This window comes from Carettochelys insculpta, chromosome 7, assembly GCF_033958435.1.
Source record: "Carettochelys insculpta isolate YL-2023 chromosome 7, ASM3395843v1, whole genome shotgun sequence".
NCBI lineage: Eukaryota > Metazoa > Chordata > Testudines > Carettochelyidae > Carettochelys > Carettochelys insculpta.
In genome coordinates this window covers 60003748-60025255 of record NC_134143.1, presented here as the reverse complement: position 1 = coordinate 60025255, position 21508 = coordinate 60003748, and the positions used below count along the sequence as shown (strand labels likewise).

The 21508-nt window shown below is 56.5% G+C and overlaps 1 protein-coding gene across 2 annotated transcripts; it reads left to right on the top strand.

The window, feature by feature from the left end:
- The first annotated feature begins 13671 nt into the window (after window positions 1-13671).
- On the top strand, window positions 13672-21264 carry EMX2 (empty spiracles homeobox 2). 2 transcript variants are annotated; one of them, XM_074999799.1, is made up of 3 exons: window positions 13672-15126; window positions 16979-17163; window positions 20086-21264. In XM_074999799.1, exons 1-3 carry the CDS (start codon window positions 14736-14738, stop codon window positions 20251-20253), a joined length of 744 nt encoding a protein of 247 aa, XP_074855900.1. In that variant the 5' UTR covers window positions 13672-14735; the 3' UTR covers window positions 20254-21264. The 2 variants fall into 2 exon arrangements, with proteins under 2 accessions (XP_074855900.1, XP_074855901.1); XM_074999800.1 differs by lacking the exon at window positions 13672-15126 and adding an exon at window positions 15530-16563.
- Window positions 21265-21508: the final 244 nt, after the last annotated feature.

The following is a 21508-nucleotide window of genomic DNA, read 5'->3' as shown; positions in this document are numbered from 1 at the left end:
CCCATAAGTTTTGGAATGGAGTCAGTGCTCCTGAAAGGTGCCAGACTAGCAACACACAGAAGTGCACCAACCATGATGTTCTCCATCCCACCCCTACTGGGCTGGCCTGTTGTAGTGTGAGAGGGGTGTAGGGGCTGGTAGAACTATCAGGCAGGGTTGGCTGTAAATGACTTCTGGCCAGTCCTAGGTCAAGTGCAAAAGCAATTCTGCCCTGTTGAAATCAATGGGGGTTTTCCTTATTGATTTTGGTGGGATCAGGAACAGAGTTAAGGGTGCTCAAGTATACCATCTCCTGCTTTTCTCAAGAGCAGCCTAGGCTAGCAAGTGGCCCTCCTTCAGCAGGCCACAAAGATTGTCATAACCTATCCTGGGATACGGTAGGTTTGCTAATTGTGCTTACACAAGGGAGCTACACATCTCATAGAGCTGGAAGGGACCTCAGGAGATCATCTAGTCCAGTCCACCATCCTCTTGGCAGGACCAAGCAGCACCCCTGACCTCTCTTTGCCCCAATCCCTAAGTAGCCCCCTCAAGGATTGAGCTCATAACCCTGGGTTTAGCAGGCCAATGCTCAAACTCCTGAGCTATCCATCTACCTTACTTGCTTGTGTAGAATTTGTGGGTTGTGCTGCCTGACCTATAGCAATGCTATGATTGGGTGCAGAAGATGTACACAAATCTCACAGTCAATACCGTGTGCCATCAGCACGCACCTCACTCCGTGTGCCCTTGCTACATGTGCAGGTCATTTTACGAATACTTCTAGAAATACCTACGCAGATGTTCAGTGCTAAATAAAATGGCCCATGGGTCACACACAGAACCTGATGGCTGCAGGTTGCCCACCACTGCTCAAGAGGCATCTTCAGGAGGCTCTAAACACACTTTGTGCATTTAGGTTCTTTCTCTCTTTCTTTCTTTTAAAGACACATATTATAACCTTTCCTAGAACTTTGGGGCAGGACAGGCCTGCTGACGGGGGCACAGAAAGATTGAGGGCACCAGGGCCCAGAGATTCAAAGGGGCCCAGAACTCCCAGCCACTGCTACTGCAGCAACAGCTAGATCCCTGGGCCCCTTGAAATTGTGGTCAGAGTGCTGCTCTGCACAGCTCTATGGTCTGGGCAGTGCTAAGGGCTGGTTGCCGCAGGACCTGCCCCTTTTACCCAAGTCCCTGCCCCTTCCAGGGCACAGAGCTGTCCTCTGCCCATCTTGCCCTGGGGCGTGCAGTGGTTATCAGCCCCACTGGAGCAGGGACTGTCATACATGTGTACAATGCTTAGGACAGTGGGATCATAGTCTGTTAATTGTGTCTCTAGGTGATACCGCAATGCAAATAAACAATCATACAACTCAAAATAAGGATCTTTGGACTTCAGGACTTCAAACCTCTGCTGGCTTGTAGATTATTGCACAGGGTGGGCTAAGCTGAGTATTACAACCATGGATGTGTGGAGGGATCATACTGCAGTGGGAAGGCCTGGGGGAGAATTCCTCTTGGACAGTACACACAAACACTGGGGGAATCTGTCACCTTTTGCTTCTCTCTCACCAGGCCTCTTGGCTGGGTGATGCAACCATATTTCTAGCCACATTCAGGCACTCAGCTTCTCAGTCACAATGTCATTAATGCAGGGGGGTTTTGCCTCCTCTTCTCTTGTCCACCTACTAAGGGTCAGTCATGATCTAGCCCAGTTCCATTGCGCGATACTCACAGGCCTAAAGTTCAGTGCATTCTGAACAGACTAGACCACGAGTCAGCAACCTTTCTGAGGTGGCGTGCTGAAATTTGACCTTTTGGCCTCTATGTACGGTCCGAGTGCCAGTGATACTTTTTAAAGTCACTAATAGTCCTGCTTACAGCAGCTTCGTTAATAAATAAGTTAAAATGCAGAGCTTTACTGTTTAGGTGGTAGCTGGTAGCATTAACTGACCTTTTGTTAACCCACGGCTCTGCGCATGGCTTTGAGCAAGCTCCCAGCAGCATGGGAGGAGGGGGGCGGGGACGTGTGCCAATGAAAATCAGCTCACGTGCTACTCTTGGCACCTGTGCTGGCGGTTGCTGATGGCTGTGCTAGAGTGCTCAGCACCTTGCACAATTCAGTCTTCTGAGGAGAAATAGACAAACCCACAAGAGATACACAGACACTTATAGAAGTATAAGTGAAATGTATAAAGGTACAGCCGTTGCCCGTGCTTCAGTCGGTACATGTTAAAATGCATGTGTTCCACTACATAGTAGAAACAAAAATTGTAAACTATTTTAGTAATAATTCTCCTAATTTCTTTATCAGCATGACTTTACAAAATAGTCACTTCTGGAGGTACTTTTCTAACATGCACACACTGCATGTTGCTGGAGGCTTTTGTACCCCTTTCCAAGTATTCATTGTTCTACCATTGCAAGTGCATCAATTGAAGCTAATGCTGTGTTCAGTTTCCGTTCACATAGACTACAGAATTTCCCTGTACCAAGAAGTTTCCTGTATCTTGAAGCTGAAATGCTTTAGCCAGTACTAATGTTTTTAGCAATTAAATCTTCCATGCAGGTATGTTCAAAGAGTTGATTTTACTCTATACTGGGAATTCAATTTCTTAAAACTTTCCATGCTGTTCCATAGATTAGACTAGGTGCTATTTTGAACAGCATTGGTATGAAATATTGATTTGTTATAGTTCTCTAACCCTGAACTGCAAGTGCTTGCACACAGTGATGATTTCCTTATCTGTAAATATTTTTGAGCTGTTGTCTTCAAACGTCTAAGTCGGAGATAATGAATGAAATGAAAAACCTCTTTATTCATATGTTAGGGAATTGCAAACAGAATAGAGGCCATCAGACTCCTTTTATTTGGTATTTAGGACCTGGAGGTGAAAGGCCGGTATTAATCTACTGGACACATCCTGCTAAACGTATGCTGAGCTACACATGTTCATTTTAATTCATTACACCTGTTTATGGAAGACAAAAATATTAGGCCGCAGGGGCTTTCCCCACTTCTAAAACACAAATGAGACACTTAGAAAATAGCCCATCCTTTCTAAGATTGTGACATGTTTATACGTGTTCTACTGTGTCACAATTTAAAAAAAGACAATCCTACCTGTTATTCCAGATCCTATTTTCAGCCTTGCTTATTCTACTTTGGTGTATAGTAGGAGTAGCTATATGCAAGCCAGTGTGGTCACATATGTGTAAAACTGGTGTAAGAAGAAGGAAGATCAGGCCTGCTGTGTCCAGTTGGTTTAAAGGGGCTGAAACGGCACCCCAGCTAAGAGAAATTGGTGCAGTACACAGTGCCCATGGAAGAATATTCAGTCTTAGTCTTTATTTATTTATTTTTTTTAAAAGGCTGGCCTGGGTATAAAAGCCAACATCCGTTACTGAGATTAAAGATTAGAGCAAATCCCATTGCTCCCACATATAAATAATATAAACCAAGTTTCTTTGTTTGGTGTGAAAGATGTTTAGGGCTTTTAATTCACAACACAAGTTTTTCATATTGTTGTGCCAACAGCAGGCTAAGCCAAATTCACAGCCCCCTTTCCTTTCTGTACTGAAGCTGCATACGTTTTGTGACTCTGCACGAGTTTCACTGTGCAGCGGTAAACAAGCCCCCTCCTTTCCCACCTCAGCTGAAAATAAAACTTCAGCTATGCTTCTGAATTTCTCTCTTCTTCAGCTGCTATTCCATCGGTGGGCCGAATTCTGTGCTGGTGTCAAAAATCCATTGGACTCGAGCATGCTGGGCTCTTTCACATTAGGAGAGGAGTTAGCCCTGTATTTTTATACTGGGAAAAACATATTAGGCTATGGATTGTCGGAAAAATGCTAATAAAGGTCACTTCTGCAAAATTTTCCACCTTCAGGGAGTTCTTGCTCAAGCAAATAGTTTTTCTGAAGTCAGTGAGACAACTCACAAAAGGAAAAGCTACGCACAGGAGTAGGGATTTGTTTTCATGGGCCTCTAAATTTGAATGGCATGCTTTTTCAACAATAAGTTGGTACCAACCACTGTGGATGGGTGCAAGTACAGGAGTCAATATAAACCAAAGTGGAAAATAATGTAGATCTTTGTATTTCCTGCATGCCTGAAGTGATTCACTGATAAAGACTTCTGTATAAACTACCCAGCTGAAAGGCTGCAAAATGGCTACCTATAAAAATATGTATCCAGTTGAACGTATTTGTAAAAGGGTGTGTTAAAAACAACCGTAAAAGTGTATTGAAATATAAAAAGACAATGGTATTTATTTGTTGACTGGAGCCCATGGTCCTTAAGATCAGATGTGATTACAGAGAAAAAGAATTGATCATGCATTTTTACATATGAAACAGAGAAATATTCCTTACCAATGGCCTTTACATATTTATGCACAGATCCTCAGCTGGTGTCAACTGAAGTCAGTGGAGCTAGGCTGATTTACATCAGCTAAGGCCTAGCTCATTCACAGGGGTCTGGCCATAGATAAGGATGTTTGGGGCCCTTTACCTCAAAGCTCAGAACAGCCTAGTACTAACTGTCCGGGAACACCGAGAAACCCTCCACATGTGCAGTAAATCACAGCTAAAATATGCACATCCCAGCCGTGCAGCTTGGTAATTGCTGCGGCTATTTGCTTTTCTCCCAGTCTGCCAAGGCGTTTCAAACACACAAGCAAAAAAAGTTGAGCTAAGGATTTAGACCATCATCCTGCTACCAAAATATCACAGCGACAAACAGATGTTGGTGTACTGACACAAAGACACACATTGTCTATTTTACTGCACTTCTGCAGTCATGAGATTTGGGAGGGGGGAACTGATGGGGAGGGGCGGTTGGGCTCAATGACCCCGTGGAGCCCAAACAATTCAGTCTGTGGTGCGCGGTGTCATTGAAAACGGAACCTCTGCTCGTTACCTGGGTGTAGGGCTAGCGGAACCATTCCAACTGGATTGGAAACCGGCCTTGGAATCAATGTTGCTCCTTCCAATGGTTGGTAGTTTACCCTTGCACAAAATAATACTACAGGGTTTTGCAGCAATAGGCTCCTCAGAAGCTAGTTTGCAACAGTATTGTTAGTAAGAGCCAGCCTCTGCCATTCATGGGAAGGTTGAGAAGTACGTTAAGCTGCATATTGTCCAACAGGATTTATAGGGACAAGTCACAGGATAAGATCTTACTCCGTGCGAGTAAGAGATGCAAAATCCATCTATGTATTTGGGTCAATTTTTGCAAAGACGGTAGCAGTCTCCAGTGTTTCCTGCTCAACGCTAACATTTGTCCTGTGCAGATGCACACACACTGCCCTTTTCAAACTCCTGTAGGACAGACTGGTGCACAGGAAGAATGGCCGAGTGGTGGTTTGAAAATTCCAGCCACTGTCTGTCCTGAGTTTACTGCCAATATTTTATATAAGAACAAGCTGCAATTAAAAACTAATATTTAACTAATCCATACCCTCTAGGAAAGAACACCCTTCATCCTCAAAACCTTGGAGGTGGACTTTGTTTCCTAGTGTAAAATGAGACCAGAATTTCATTTTAAAAAATCAGTGTGATCAAGTAATTCAAGGGTTCACTCTGCAGCTCCAGGACATCTCTGTCCCACCTACTTTGGACAGCGTGGCATGGAACTGAGGAACAACTAAAATATAAATTAGAACTCATTCCAAAAATCGCAGTAGCACTTGTGGCATTTCCCCGCTTACACTGCCACTGCGACCTGGTTGCTGTCGAGGGTAATTTCACAGTTGAACTATAACTAGCAAAGACCCACAAGTATTTCCGAAACAAGCCCTGCACAGAGGGGGTGTGGATGTAAAAAGAACCAATATACTTGGAGGGATTAAACCCCGGAGCATTGGGAACAAGCATCTCTAAAACAACTTAGATTTGAATAATGCACCTTCAAGCCAGCAGCCCGGGGACCACTCACACTTCCTGAGCCGTGCTAGAAGCTGCTCTCAGCCGCTCTGCCGCAGCTGCTCTGGGTTTCCTTCGCCGGCTCAGCGGCAGCCGCGGAGCAGCCAGGCTGGTCTGGGCTCGGTGGGAGGCTGCAAAGCGTATTTTGGGCGGCAGGGCTGCGTTCCGCGGGAGGGACCCAGGGCTGGGGGGCGTTGCGGCCCAAGCTGGCGGCCGCCCGCTCTGCTGGGAAGAGGTCCGGGCTGCGGGCGCTTTGCCCGGGCGCGCGCTTCCCCGGCGCTCCAGCCATTCCGGTTCAGGCCGGGTCGCATCTCTCCGGGGCGCGCGAGGTCTGTGTTGCGCGGCTCCTGGCGGCAGCCAGCGAGGAGTTTCATCTCCTCCTCTGAGCGCAGCGGGGCCGAGGAGCTCCCCGCGTCCCTGCAAATGCCTCCAGAGCGAGCGAGAGGCGCGGGGAGCCCGAGCGCAGCCATATGGAACCCATTACCCGGGAGCGCACAGCCCAGAGCCTGGCCGGGCTCGAGGGAGGGATCCGGCTCCCGAGGAGAGCGAGCGGCCCGGGCTGTGAACGCAGCTCCTCGGGGCTCTTCCCTAGGCCCCGGCGCTGCCGGCTCCCCGCGGTGCTGTGGCAGGGCCGGCCCAGCTCTCTGGCGGAGAACTAGGACCTGTTAGGATCAAGGCAGGGCTGGGGCTCGGGGCCAGCCGAGCCGCCTTCACTAAGGGGGGTGAAAATAGAGCACCTGATGCGGTTCCACCTTCCCACGGCTTTGGCAGAGCTCCCGCCGCACAGGTATAGACGGGGGGGCTGGAGCTGCCCGGGCAGCACCCCGCGGTGGAGACTACCAGAGAGGTGGCCCTGCTAGTCTGCGCTCCAGCCCAGCAAAGCAGCAGACAAGTGGCACTTCAAGGACTAGCGGACTAAGACCAACCGCTCGGTGGGTTTCTTCCAGCGAGCGCCCTGCCGGGTTTGGAAGGAGCCCGCCGGCAGGGTCACGGCTCCCCGCCGCCACCCGCGGGCGCGCCCTCTCCGGCAGGCTTCCAGGGCTCCGAGCGGTTCCCAAGTGGGCGAAACGCTCTGTTATGGCTGCTGTCCTCGTCCCCCTCGGGCCCTGCTGCTGGCAAGTCCAGCGAGCTGCGCTCCCCGGGGCGAGTCCCGCCGACAGCACTGGCAGGAGCAGCCGCCAGCGTAGCCACCGCTCCGCTGGGTTTCAGCTTCGCTGCGGGGCTTCCCCCCCCCGGCTCAGGCCGCAGGTTTGCTCGCAGGCGGGAGCAGATGTTTGTCGCTCGGACACAGACTACACGGTCACAGGCGGTGCTGGCCTGGTTAGGGCGCCGCATTCAAAGCAGAGCGCGCCGTGGGTGTAGTCGGACGGGCTGGCGGAGGAGTGAAGGGAAATAAACCGCCTGCCTGGGGCCTGCCATCAATGTAGCGCGTCTAAAAGGTCACCCGGGCGCCTGAAATTGACCAGGGCATTTTGCCCCAGGAGCCGTTCCACCGTCCCTGCGTTTGCTCCGCCGGCTGCGCATTCTTGGCTGTTTGGAAGTCGGGATCGCGGGGCTGCGGGTGTCCGAGCGGGATGCTGCCGTGTCCCTTGGGAGACGCCTGGGCGAGCAGCCCGGGGGAGAGGCGCGATTGGAATAAGCGGTGGTATTTATTGGTACATGAAGTGACACTGGAACGAGCTCGTGTTTGGAAACGCGGTGACTTGTTTGAGATTTGGTCTGTCTCCTCCTCAGATTCCTCCCGCAGCTCACCCAGAGCGGGGCGGGGGTTACCCCGCGAACCCAGGCCAAGGCTTTAGGTGTGAAGCTTGTCCCTTAAGGAGCTGGAGCGGCCACAGTCTTCCTGTGTGTCCCGCTGGCTCACACTGAGCGGGGCCGCGGGCAGTGCCGGGGCAGTTCTTTCCGAGTTAACACACACAAAGGCCGCTGGACCTTGACTTTAAAGTCAGCAAGTGGCGGCCGGGGGGGCCCATCCGAGTCCACCGCTACCCCCTGCTCTCCGGGCAGCTGGATTTCTCCGGGAGAATTTCCTTCAGAGCACGTTCGAGACCACCACCCCCAGCTGCAGAGGCCACATGCCAGAGAGAATTTCCTGAAGCTGGTGGATAGGGGTGATGAGCCTCCGCCTTACACGGCTTGATCTGGGCCCCGGGAAGTGAAAGAGAACCGGGCCAGGCCCGGGAGCTGAGGAGTAGCACCGAAAACCCCTCCGCTACTGCTGCAACGTGGGCCAGGTCGCTATGTTGCGGCAGAGTTTAGCTCGGCTTACGGCACGTGTCAGCCGGGGTCTGTTTTACCCCGGGATCTCAGAGCGACGCCACTCAGCCGAGGCTGTTGCGGGAAACTGGGTATCAAACCAGCTGCGACTCACCCCGAAAAGTTAACGCGCTGGAAATGCGCTCCTGTCCATTGGCTCCAACGCGGGCCGGGGGCTGGGGCCGGCCAGGAGGATGTGTATTCCGGGGGTCCGGGAGGCGGGGATGCAGAGGAGGGAAAACGCTAAGAACTGACGGGGGCAGAACAAAGGCGCAGGGGGAAAGGCGAAATTGGGCGGAATTTGTGGGTCCCTCCGCCCCAAGCGAGGTGAAATTAACACGGGGACGGAGAGAACGTCAGGATCGGGCCCCGCGAGGCGCCCCGCGGCGGGCAGGGGGCGGCACGTTACTTTGGGACTGACGCGCTTCTGTCGCTTCCATCTCCGTCCACACGGGGCAAGAAGCACCAGGCGCCGGGTCGTCTCTCCCGCGCCGTCTCTAGGAATGCGAAGTCCCCCCCGCCGCCGCCCCCGCAGGCCTGTTCTCCGCTATCTCCCAGTCGGCTCTGTCCCGCTACAAAGGAAACAGCCCCACGCCTCCTGGCCCCCCTTGCAGCAAGGCACCGCCTGGCTGACATCTGCCCCTGACTCTCGTGCGCTTGCTGGGGCTGGGGGCGGTCACGGAACCCAGGCGCCCAGTGGCTGGAGAGCCAGAAAGCCTGTTAGCGTAAGGGAAGCAGCGTGGGAGCCGGGCTGCCCCTAGACACCAGGCGTGAATTCCCTTTCAGACCAATGTAGGGGAACGGGGCACTTCCCCAGGTAAATATCGACATTTCAGGGCCGCCCTCCCCGGGGCAAAGAGGCAGAAGTGAGGAGAGAGAGGAAGAGCGATTTTTAAAGCTACCATTTCGCCTCCCCCCCCGACGCAGCTGCGATGAGGGGTTACCTTGTACTCGGTATTTTACACACTGCTGCATGCAGGAGCGGGGCTGCGCGCCCCGTTGTGCAAATGCCGAAACGTATCGCTGGCCAAGCACGATCCCTGGCCCGCCGGAAGAGGCACACTGCGGATTTCCAGCTGCACTTAGTAATCTACCTCGGAGAGCGGGAAGGGACCTTCAGAGGCCATCGAGTCCAGTTCCCTTGTGGTCACAGCAGGACCTCCCAGCACCCCTGACGGATTATTTTTTTTTTAAGTTTAAAATCTATTTGCCCTAGGTCCTGGTGCAGGATTGAACTCCCTGCCCTGGCAGGACTAGCTGGAAACCCCTCAGCTATGTCTCCCCTGCCTAACAGGGCCTTGTGACCATAGAGCAGCCCAATGCATCCTCCCCAGGGGTGTGTGTGGCTAATTTGACGTGCCCTTGGGCAACCACACTCTTCCCATCAGAGTTTAGCTCGGGTTTGGAGCTTCGGCGTTTGCAGGGAGCGAGGGGTTTCCAAGACACTGCCCGCAACGGATCTAATTTGCCTTTAGAGCCGCTAGCCCGGAGCCGGTGAGACGCCCTGCACTCGGAGGGCACGGGGGGTTTTCCGAATGACGCGCGGGGGCGTTGCTTTCGGTTGAGCATTGAAGTGAAACAGACACACACCCTCAAGCCTGAGTGCTCGTGGGGGTCAGCGGCAGCGACTCGGCTCTTTCCCATCACTCGGCCGGTAGGCGGCGCTGCGCGCACATCGATTTTTCTGCCGCTGGAGCCTGCGGACCCAGAGCGCGTCGACTGAACTGCAGAGCCTGGAGAGCCTTTGCTTCTCCAACGTGTAAACCCTGGGGCACAGCCACGCTGCAGATCCGAATCAAGGTGTGAGACGCTCTCTCCAGGGAGCCGCTGGCGTTCAGTAGTTGTCGGATGTTCACGCACAGACGGGACGCGTCTCCCTTTCTCCCCAGCCGGGGTGGCGTTTAAAAGCTCCCCACACCCAGGGCTCCGCAGCTCCCAAGGCTGGTTAGCGGCTCTTCCCCAAGCCGGGAGCCGGCTCTGCCGATGCCGTGTTAAACCGCAAGCCCCGAGTTCTCCAGACGGGGGATTTGCCCGACGTTTCCAGGGGTTTCTGGAAGCCTGCGAGCTCTCGGGCCCCGCTGTGTGCTTGGGTCGGCGGCGCAGGCGGGCGCTGATCCGGAGTGAATGCGTTCACACTGCGCCCCGCGTTTGGCTAGGCTTCTGCTCGGCTGTGCAAGGAGATGTGGCGCTCCGCACGCATCCATTAAGGGCGCCGCGATCCGCGAGCAAAGCGGCCGCGTCTAAGCTAATCACAGACCCTCTTCCTCCTTTTCTCCTCCAGGGCAGCCTGCGCCCCTCGCAGCGGCCGGACGCTTCTCTGCGGAGTTCGCTGTTATGTCGGGAGATCAGCGGGGCCTCGCACGCGGGCACATCTGGAGGCTTGTTTCGGGCCTGGCCCTGGCAGCCCTTGTCCAGGGCAAATGGGGCCGTCGAATGAGCAGGGGGTTGCTGGAGCCAGGACTCCAGGGAACCGGTTCTTGGGGCGCGCTCACGAGCGTTGTCTCCAACTGGCCTGTGCCACGAGTCACAGCCTGGGCCAGGCTGGGTGGAACAGATTTGTCCAATGCCCTGTCACACGGCAGGAGCGCGGGGGAGTCACCGCAGGTCAGGCCCTGGGGCGAGCAAGGGGCGAGGGGTGTTTTGCTTTTGCCCAGAGCCCTGGGCGCTCGCGAGACAGGCCTCTGCAAACGTGAGCGGCTCCTAAGCCCCCTGGGCGCCGCTGGAGAGGCAGCGGGGGTATTTTCTGCGCCTAGACGCTGTGCGTCCGCCCGCAGAGACAGCGCAACGCGGACCGGCCGCCCTGGAAACACCCGGCCGAGCTGGGGAGGGCCCCGGCGGCGGACTCCACCTGCTCCTGGTGAATCTCACCAGGAGACGGATTAAATCCAGACCCGGAGAGAGCAAGCGGGCGCCAGAGCCCGGCCCCGCACCCCGGCTGCACACAGCCCTGCGAGCAGCCCGCACGGCTCATTACACCTGCCCTGCAGGCGCTGGCTCGCCTTTAATGAGTAACTCGGCCCGTCGCTGCCTGGGCAGCACCCGGGCCCCTCTCGGTGAGATCTCTCGCACGTTTCTCCCCGGGGCGGGCGCTGGGTACGCGCCTTCCCCCAGACCCCGCCGCTCCAGGGGCTTTCAGGGGGCTGGAGCCCGATCCTGAGGCCTCTCAGGGCCGACTTCAGCCGCGTGTTTAGCCAACTCATCGGCCTCCCCCCTCCGGCGCCGCCCTGCGTTTAACTCCCCGGCCGCGGGCGCACGGGATTAAAGCGCGCTTGGCCAGAGGCTCTGGGCTGGGGACACAAAGCCCCGCGCACGGACCTGCCAGGTTCAGAGCAGCAGCCGCCCGGGAGAGCCAAGGGCCGAGGCCTCCCCGCTTTGGCGCTGCCTCTGAGAGCTGCGCCTGGCTGGAGCCCTCCGGGCGAGCGGCAGCCGCTTGCCCAGCCAGAGCCCCCCGCCCAGCCCTACTTCCAGCCAACGGGGCTTGTTACCACCGGGCCAGCGCCTCATCTTTCTGCCCCGCTCCGCCAAGAAGCCACCAAAGCGGAGTCCCTCAAGGAGCAACCAGGCCACGCGAGGCGGGTTGAGCGGGGGCTGCGCCGGGGGGAGAGGTCACCAGCCGGGCGCGGGTTACACCCACCGGGCGCCGGTCCTGCGTGGGAGAACCCCCCCCCCAGCTTTCTTTCGGTGTGTGTCTGGCGCGGCCCTCAGCCAGGCAGGCGCCCAGCACCCAGGTGGCCCTCGGTGGCCGCACGTGCGCCACGTGGCCCGGGATTACGCTCGGGGGCGCTATGACCAGATCGCCCTAATCCCTCCTGCCGCCAGGGAGAGAAGACAGGACCGAGCAATGGGGTTTGGCCGGTGGCCGCTTAGGCCAGCTCGTGCTCCGCTGGCAGAGCCAGGCCCGGCAGAAGGGTCTGAAATCCTGTCCCCTGAAGGCCCGTGTCCACGGGAAAGGCTCAGCTGCTGGGGGAAGTGGGGGCTGCACCGCCCCGACTTGCCCCCTGGGGGACGGAGAGGGGAGCTCATTGAACCGGCCACGTGGAGGTCCCAGTCCCCGAGTTCCTTCCCCCAGCTGGGCTGTGCGCTGGGGGGTACCCACCCACGGCCAGCGCCGCAGCCTCGTCCGCCCCGCGACGGGGGAAAGGGCCCCCTTGGGACGGGGTTTAGGGCTGAACGCGCTTCTCCCTGGGAGCAGATCAATTAGAAGCCATAAAGACATCCCCGGGGGGGTTCTCGTGCGTGGGACTCACACACCCCCTGCTGAGGGCTGCGCTGCTGGTTCCAAAATATCCTCCTGCTTCTGGAAGCAGGGGTGGGACGAAGGGCCTCGTGTTTGAGTATCACAGAGTCACCCTGAGAACTCGGGGACCCCTGGAGCGGTTCGAAACACGCGCCGAGAATTACTGGTAGGAGCCAGGGGAAGCGTTTCCCCTTTTTGTCTCAGTGCCCCGGAGCAAGGCTCAAAACCCCGGTTCAGTTCAACAGAAAAATACACGATCTTCGCTGATGTTAAGAACCAGCCAAGGATCCCAGTAGTGTGTTATGAGCTAGAAGGAGTCGCTGCCGTAAGCCACAAAGAAGTTAGAGAACTTCATTCTCACACAACATGGAAGTGACTCGAAGGGCATAGACCAGAGGGACACCAGTAGGCTGGGAAAAACCAAAACGTCTACCTCGGAAACCAACGAAGCTCGGCATGTTTGTAATCTATAACCCACATATACAGCCCAGTGTGGGTGAGCGACCCAAAGAGATTTATCCAGACAGGGGGAACTTCAACATAACTGACGCAAATTCTAACAACAGCCAGGCAAACTCTACGCTGGGTTTTATATGCAACCCCATTTATAAAGGCTTATACGTGTGTAACACTGTCACAACTGAGAGAAAAATCTCTACACAGTATACATTATATATTTTACACAGGTAAATATTTATACACAGAGGCACATTAATCTTGTGTGTAACTCAATTCAACTTATTCGCTGTTCTGAAAATATCGGGTGACTGCAAAAAAGTCAGCTGGTTTAGTGCAGGAAAGGAGGACGAGGGAGTTAAACCTGCTAATTCCTGAGAAAGGAGCGTGGGTATCTCCATAGGACGATTGTAAAATATTTCAAGACGACAGAGTAAAGGCTGAGTTTTATTGAAAGGAAGAGAGCAGGGGGAACTAGAAGAAGGAAATGTTAGGGAGCTTTTCCAAGGCTTTCCCCCCCCCCAACCCGTAGTGCAACAGAAACTCTCATTTACATGAGCAATTCTGCATCTTTCCGATAAATTACCCCGTACCGTAATAGATTTAAAACACGCCAGATTTTTTTTAATCGTTAATTGTAAATGTGCAAAATACCTGCTGGTACTTCACTTTAGAAGAATGTAATTGGCAAAAACTGGAGGCTGATGAATAGATAATAGATCCTTAACTACCAATAAACAGTAAGCAGCAGCCAGGAGTATTAGGATGTGATCATAATTATTCCACAGCCCCAGCCAATAGGAGCGGGAGAACTCGGCCCTAAAATCATCCCCAAACCCCAAGGTAAGAGCGAAAATGCGGACAGGGCTGGAGTTGCTGGCTCGCGCTCGCGTCCCCTTGCACGAGCCGAGCCGCCCTAGCGTTGCACGCTGCAACCCTCTCTGCGGGGCTGCCCTCCTTTGCGCGCCCGGCGCTGCGTTGCCTGGACTCAGGTCAGCGCCCTGAAGGCATTTCCCCGCCGAGGCGCGCACCGAGACCGGGCGGTGTGGCGGTACAGACCCGTGCCCGGGGCGCGCGCCTTCGGCTGCAGGGCCGCTGGTAGTCCCGGTCGTGGGCAGCCGGGCGCCCCCATCGCGGACTTTGGAACCAACCCCCCGCGCATCGGGCAGGTCCGAGGCGGGCAGGAGACACCGCGCTGACCGTGCGGGCGGCCTTCCGCAGGGCTGCAGGAGAGCGGATCCGCGCCAGCGCCAGCGCCCGCCGGCTGGACAGCCTCCGGCCCCAGCCCTGGAGGTGGGGGCTCGCCGGGCTCCTACTCTCCTGAGCGGCCTCGAGCTGGGCTGCGGGGCGGCGGCCGAGGGCAGAGGCGCCCCCCGCGCCCGCCAAGAGCCGCACTCCGTTCCGCGCGTTGGATCCAGCCCTCCAGGATCCCGGCTGGCGGAGCTCGCCTCCCCTCTGACGCACTTTAAAGAGTCTCCCCCTTTCCACCTCCGGGCGAGTAATAGCGACCAATCATCAGGCCATTTACCAGGCTTCAGAGGAAGCTGTTGATGGGAGCCCGGCGCTAATTAGGCTCATGAACTAACAAATCGCTCGCACCGCTGGCCAGGGGACCGCGCGCCTCCATGGAGCGTCCTACGACTTAGAGGGGCCGCTTGGCGCAGCGCGGAGGAAACTTCTCCCGGCAACTTTGGTTTGGGGGGGGGACGTCTCTGCTTTCGGGCCGCCGCCGCCGCCGCCAGCCCCTCTTTATGTGTGTGTCTCGCCCGCCTGCAGTCACTGCCCGCCGCCAACTTCCCCGGGACTCAGCGGGCTGCGGCGCTCGCTCCGCGCGCAGCCGAGCCAGCCAGCGCTTGGGCCGGGGGACTCCGGCGGCCGCAGCATGTTCCAGCCCACCCCCAAGCGGTGCTTCACCATCGAGTCGCTGGTGGCCAAAGACAGCCCCTTGCCCGCCTCGCGCTCCGAGGACCCTATCCGGCCGGCGGCGCTCAGCTATGCCAACTCCAGCCCGATGAACCCCTTCCTCAACGGCTTCCACTCCGCCGGCAGAGGGGTCTACTCCAACCCGGACTTGGTCTTCGCGGAGGCCGTCTCCCACCCGCCCAACCCGGCCGTGCCGGTGCACCCCGTCCCGCCTCCGCACGCCTTGGCCGCCCACCCCCTGCCGTCTTCCCACTCCCCGCACCCGCTGTTTGCCTCGCAGCAAAGGGACCCTTCCACTTTCTACCCCTGGCTAATACACAGGTATCGCTACCTGGGCCACAGATTCCAAGGTACGTGCCACGGCTCGGCCCGGCTAGCCGCGAACCCGGGCTCCGGGCCAGGGCTGGGGGGAGGGTGAAATTGACGCGTACACCCCCCCCCCCGGAGCCGGCCGCGGGGGTGGGGAGCGCAGCACGCGCTTTAACACGCGAAGACGGGGAGACAGGAGCCGCGCGCGGCTGAAGTCCCCGAGCGGGGCGCAGGGCGGGCTCGGGTGGGGGGACGGGGCTGTTGTTTTTGCCTGGCCCCTGTGTGCAGCTGTGGAAGCCGCCGGCAGGCCGGGTGCGGGGACTGGGGATGGGGGCGGGGGTTGTTCTAAAGCGCCCGGCGGATCGGTCACCAAAGTTGGGGGGTCTGTGTCAAATCCCCTCTCGGATCCGTAGTAAGTTCACCCAGGGCCGCCCGCGGGGAGCCTCCAGCCGCGCTTTGCGGAAGGAATAAACCCGGTCGGATTCCCCTTCTGTTCTCCTCCGCGCAGCCCAGGGAGCTCCGCAAAGGCAAAGGCTGCGGGAGGACCGGAGGCCGTTTAAAACCCCACTGACTTCCCATTGCTGACACTAATAATAATTATTATTATCGCGTTACTGCTACGGGAGCGCGTTGTTAAGAGGCGAGCGCAGCTGAGAAGCACCGCTCAATGGGGCTGGAGCGGGGGATATTCCCGGCAGAGTTTCTTTGGCGTTGTCCAACGATTAATACCCAGCTGCGGGGCGATAACCGAGGCTTGCGGCACACAATCAATAAACAACCCCCCCTTTGCCCCAGCGGGTTAACCCTTTGCGAGCGGCTTTGTTTCCCCCCAAAGGTTTCGTTCTCCGCTGTCCCGGACACTGGAGCGGATGTTGTTGTTTTGTTTTTTTTTTGCCCCAGTTCGGGAGTTCAAAGCCATTTAAAAAACCCGGCTCGTTTCTGCTGCAAGCCGCAGCCTGGCTGCTTTTTTTTTTTTTTGCACACTGCAAACCGCGGCCGCTGCCGGCCCCCAGCAGCGGGGCAGACCCCGTCGGCAGAGGGGGAACCGGGCCTCCGCACAGATTAGAGCCGCTCCAAACAAAATTACAGGTTTCGCCCCCTTAATTGTTTGTCGCAGTTATCAGGAGATTGGTAACGAGCGGGCGGGCGGGCGCGCCCCGCTGTTGTGCCGCAGACGGGCTGAAATCGCAGCCTGCTAATGGGGCGATCTGTCAAGCAGGGGGAACGGGACCAAGCTGGCTTGGGAACCGCGCAAGGAACGAGCCCCGGGAGTGGAAAATGGCGATGCGGCCCCGGGAGAGCAGCCCGCGCCCGCAGCAGCAACGGCACCGGCAGAGCGAGGCTCGCTGAACTTCGGCTGTTGCTTTTTTTCCCCAGGGGCCGGGAAAGGCAGAGTCGGGGTCCCCAGCCCCCGGCTGGGATTCGCAGGGCCGAGAGGCTGCAGCGGCCGGATCCGCTCGGCCCCGCCGCGCAGCTGGGTAAAAGATCCGTTTACAGCAGAACACAAAAGGGGGAAATAACCCCAACCCTCCGCAATGGGCTTTTTCCGAGACGCCGCCAGCTCCGCGGCCGCCTTCAAACGGGTCGCCCCCCGCTTCCTTGCGCGTCCGCGGGGTGTAAGAGAGCGGGCGGTCGCCTTTCTTGCGGGGCTGAAACTCTCCCGGGGGGTTGGATCGAAGCCCAGGGACGCAGCCCTGGCGGCGGGGTCTGCCCTGGGGGACACGGGCCGCGGGTGGATTTTTCTTTCGCGGGCAGCTCGGGGGTTCTGCGCGGAGGGGAGGGGGGCGCTTTAAAAAGCGAAGCGGGGAGAAGGCAACGCTCCGCCGCAGGGCTGGGGCGTTCACACCCGCTAGAGCCGCTGTCGCTAACCTCTCTCTTCGCCCCGCCGGCCAGGGAACGAAACCAGCCCTGAGAGCTTCCTTTTGCACAACGCGCTGGCCCGGAAACCCAAACGGATTCGCACAGCCTTCTCGCCGTCGCAGCTGCTGAGACTGGAGCATGCATTTGAGAAGAATCACTACGTCGTCGGCGCGGAAAGGAAGCAGCTGGCCCACAGCCTCAGCCTTACGGAAACTCAGGTAGGGAGCCAGGCGGCAAGGTGCGGGGTTGCGTGCGTGGCCGGGCGGGTTCCGGCCCAGAAATGCTCCGAGGTGTGGAGTGCAATAGAGGCGTTTGTTCATTGAATTTCTCTTGCGCTTGGGATCTGGTGGAGGCGCGGGCTGGATTGCCTGGTTGCTTGGAAATAGGTCGTTCTGTAGTCCCGGGGAGGCAGCCGGGTTCGCAATGGACCTGGCAGTCCTGGATCACTGGAAAGGCGAACAAAATAACGTAGCAGGTGATGGGCTTTCGTGGGGCAGACAGGGTCTGCCCCACGAAAGCCCATCACCTGCTACGTTATTTTGTTGGCCTTTCCAGTGCTCCAGGACCTCTCTTGTGGTCACCCTTCGTAGCAGAAGGCCCCACCTTGGGTAAAAGTCCCAGGAGTTACAATGATTTACTCTGAGTAATGCCCAGAGTAAAACCCCAGTTAATTCTTTCCCTGGAGGGTCGTCTGCGAGCAGGGAGATCTGAAGGGCGCCTGTCTCTGAAGTGACAAATGAATTCCGACATGCGTGTCACTCTTTCGAAACAAACCCCATTTGCCTTTTCAAGGGGAAAACTTCTCGCTCAGTTCAGCGGGACCGGAGCAGCGTTGGGGTTTGGCCAGGGCTGTGCTCGCCGGGAAAGGGAGCGAGGTGAAGGGGCCACTTGCTGTCGCTGGACCCCTGCAGAGAGCTCGTGCAAAGCTGGGCTGTAACTCGGCTGAGCTGTCAAGGTGCAAATGAGCCCGAGTGAAGAAAGTCCTTGCGGTTGGCCACCGATCGCTCTCAGGCTGGGCGGGGGTCCAGCGTTTTAACGGGGGGTGTCGTTGCTTCGCTGATCGGTGTGTTTCAAGAGCCGGGAGCGTGCCGGGCCTGCGGGGACGCCTCGGCCGGACTGGCTCGGGCGGTCGGCTCGATACGGGGAGGAAACCGAGCTGAGGAATTGACCGGCTTGAGCCTGGCCGAGCTCGCTGGCGGGGCGTGGGCCCGCCCGGCTGTACCGCAGCGGGGTCGGGGGGTGCGTGGTCGAAGCCCGCGGGGTTCCCTTGCCGCGGCGCGCTGAAGTCGCTCGCGGTTTTGTCGGTGCAGTACGAGAGCGGCGGGGGAAACGGGCCCAGACTCCGCTCTGGCAGCGCGGGTCTCGGCTGCGGGACGCGGCCCTGTATTTCAGGGCGGGGGCAGCCTGGTTCAAAGTTCCCAGTAAACAGCCCCGCTCTGTTGCGCGGATTAAGTTGTAACACTTTTCCCCCTTTCGGGGGGAAGCAATAAAGAGGCCGGAGCTTTTGTTTTAAAATGTCTCCCGAACAAAGCCGGGCAAAGGGATCGCCACTTTGATGAGGTTCTCCGAACAAGGGGCCGGTCACCGGCTTATTTCCCCCTGCAAAGCTGTATTTAAGGTGGTCTTTGTCCTGCCTGATTCCGAAGCTGGTCGGGGTCTTTTGTGCAGATGTCAAGCCCCGGGCTGCCTACAAAGGGGCTCCCCTCTGGAGCTCAGCGGGCAGAAATGAACCGTCCTCCCCTTCAATTAGCAAACTCAAAGCGAATTAAACTCGCCCCTTGTTCCCCTCTCAGCTTTTTAATGGGAGACTTTTGGAGAGGAGGAAAATGCAGCCGGGACGTGGGCCTGGCATGGGAGCCGCTGCGCTCTGAAAAGCCAGCGGAGCGGGTTAAACCGGCTTGTTAAAAGGCTCCCGTTCCCTCGCGTCCTCCTGGCTGGGGCCTTTATCAGGAGCCCGGGCTGCCAGAGCTGGAAGCTTTAACCCGTGTTTTCCTGGGGCCTCCGCGGATCTCTCGGCCGGGTCCTTAAATCAGCGGAGTAATCTGCCGGCCGCCGGGTTCCACGCTGAACTAACTTCCCAGGCTTTTTTCCCACGGCCCGGGAAGGGGTCGCTCCCAGGGGGGCCACGGGCCCCCGCAAACGCCCTGCGAAGTGCGTCGGGTTTGCAGTTGTTGTTATGTTAGGGGCTAAGGGGGGAGAAATGGCTCCTGAGTTACTCCCCGAATGCTGCTCCTTTACCGCCCCCCGGGACAGGCAAGGCCGGGCTGGGATTTTACACCGATCGCCGCCTCTCTTTGGTAAAATTGCCATGAGACTTGAAGGCGTTTGAACAACGTCTCAGCCCGCAGAACAAAGCAAGCGGCTCCGGAGCACCTCGCCGCCCGACAATGTTATTTGTTCGCCAAAGAGCGGTCGTGGGAGAGACCCACGTCGTTAGGTGCTGGAGCGGAAGTTAGTGCGAGGGTCATCTGATCCCAGTGTCGCAGAAAAGTCTCTGCTGCCCTTCTCATCACCCCCTCCAAATCAAACCCACCTACTCAAGGGGCTATTCCACGCGTGGCGGTTTCAGGGATCACTTCCCAGGTGGGGAAAACTACGAGCCCCTAAGAGTGGGGGTGGGGCTGCGAGCTCAGAGCTGCCGGGGTTTGGTTTGCTGCGGGTTGAGGAGGCTCTTTGCACAGCTTGTATGCAATGGATTGCAGAACGGCCCCCTTGTTCGTCAGTTCGAGACTTCAAGTGTAAGGCGCTGTATGGGAAATCCACGGGTGTTTTAGACTTGTGTGTGTTTCCACGGAGCCTATCTCTGCCGTGGCCGACATACGGGCGTGTAGCCATGCCCCGTGTCTGCGTGCGTAGACCCAGATGCGCTCTCTCTATCGACACACGCAAACCGCCCCTGTCTGTCTCGATGCCTACCCGGGCAGGTTATAAACACACGCAGGCGCCGACTTCCGGGTTCCCTTCCGAGCAGATTTCTGCAGCCTCTTGAGAAAAGAAAACACCCATTTTGACACGGCAATCCTTATGGGGCCGAGACCTCCGAGGGGGAGCCGCCTAACGACCTCCCCCATGTTCTGGGGGGGTGTTAAGGTGAAAGCAGCCAAGTAAATCCCCCCACCCCCTGTGTTTCCCACCTGCAGGTAAAAGTATGGTTTCAGAACAGAAGGACAAAGTTCAAGCGACAGAAGTTAGAGGAGGAAGGTTCGGACTCCCAACAGAAGAAAAAAGGGACTCATCACATCAACCGGTGGAGAATTGCTACCAAACAAGCCAGCCCGGAAGAAATAGACGTCACTTCAGACGACTAAAAACTGGCGCTTGGACTTTCAGCCAACCCAGCAAGAAAGTGTTAACAGGGTCACACACAAGCGAGGGGAACATCCGGGAAGGCTTCATCCCAGTGCAGTTCTCGTCTGGGGAGCAAGAACCCGACCGGGGCACCGCCGCCACCAGGCTGGCACGGGGGGATCTGTCAGTCAAAGCCAAACCGCCGAGACGAGCTGATGGGCAGGTATTCCGTTTCTCGCAGTCCGCTTTGCAAACAGACCCTGACCCCCCCCGCAGGGCCCCCGCGCAGGACACGTTGCACTTCACCGGTTTGTCCAGTTTTTAAAAGCGATTCCCCCCTCCCCAGCCCGGCCCCACCTCTGTGTCAGACACTTGAATTGCATGTGTACAGCCGTGTGGGCAGGAGCCGCTCCTAAGGACAGAAAGTGAATGGTCATTTGTTTTCCCTTTGAGACAGGGTCGATGTGCGTTTTAATTTCCTCTGCCGAGACATGTGCCGTCTGTAAACCTTTTCCGATAACTTCTGGCGTCAAAGTGATTGTGAAAACTCAACGAAGTAGCAGTAACTGTCGTGGTCCTCCCCAGTGGACAACCCGGCGGGAGGGGGTGGGGATGGTTTTGGCTTTTGCTGCAGGAAAAAAAAAAAAAGAAAGAAAGAAAATCCTTTACAAATGTGATAGCCCCCAGTCTGAAGCTTCATTTTTGGGTTAAGTCCAATGACCGCGTTTGAGGATAGGGCCCCTAATGGGCAAATCTTCCCAACCGGGCAGAAGCTTTGGAAAGGACTCTGTAGAAAGAGATTCTAAGGGGCTGTCTTATTGAAGGCAAGTTACCAGCACTGAGCGTCTAATATTCCAAGAGTACAGAGCTACTAAAAAAAAGTGACAAATGTTTCCTTACTGTCTTCTCTACCGGAATGTAAATATTTTTGTGTTTTGTGTTTAATTTGTTAGAATTCTAACACACTATATACTTCCAAGAAGTATGTCATTGTCAATATTTTGTCAATAAAGATTTATCAATATGCCCTACCCTTTTAAGCAATATTTTTTTCCAAGTTTTTGAACCTTGCAGGTTCGTTTCCCTTTTTATTTAATTTTTATTATTATATATTAATTAATATTAATAATAAGTAATAAGCATTATTATTATTATTATTATTATTATTTTATTATTATAGCTACTTCACACCCCAAGCATTCCTGTCACTTTCGGCACCAATGAACCGTTCATCATAGGCAGTAAATGGCCTTCTAGGCTTAAAATCAATCCTAC

Coding starts and splice junctions, on each gene's coding strand:
- EMX2 (XM_074999799.1), top strand. CDS start 14,736: ATGTTCCAGCCCACCCCCAAGCGGTGCTTCACCATCGAGTCGCTGGTG. Junction 15,127..16,978: donor CCTGGGCCACAGATTCCAAG/GTACGTGCCACG, acceptor CCCGCCGGCCAG/GGAACGAAACCAGCCCTGAG. Junction 17,164..20,085: donor TCAGCCTTACGGAAACTCAG/GTAGGGAGCCAG, acceptor TCCCACCTGCAG/GTAAAAGTATGGTTTCAGAA.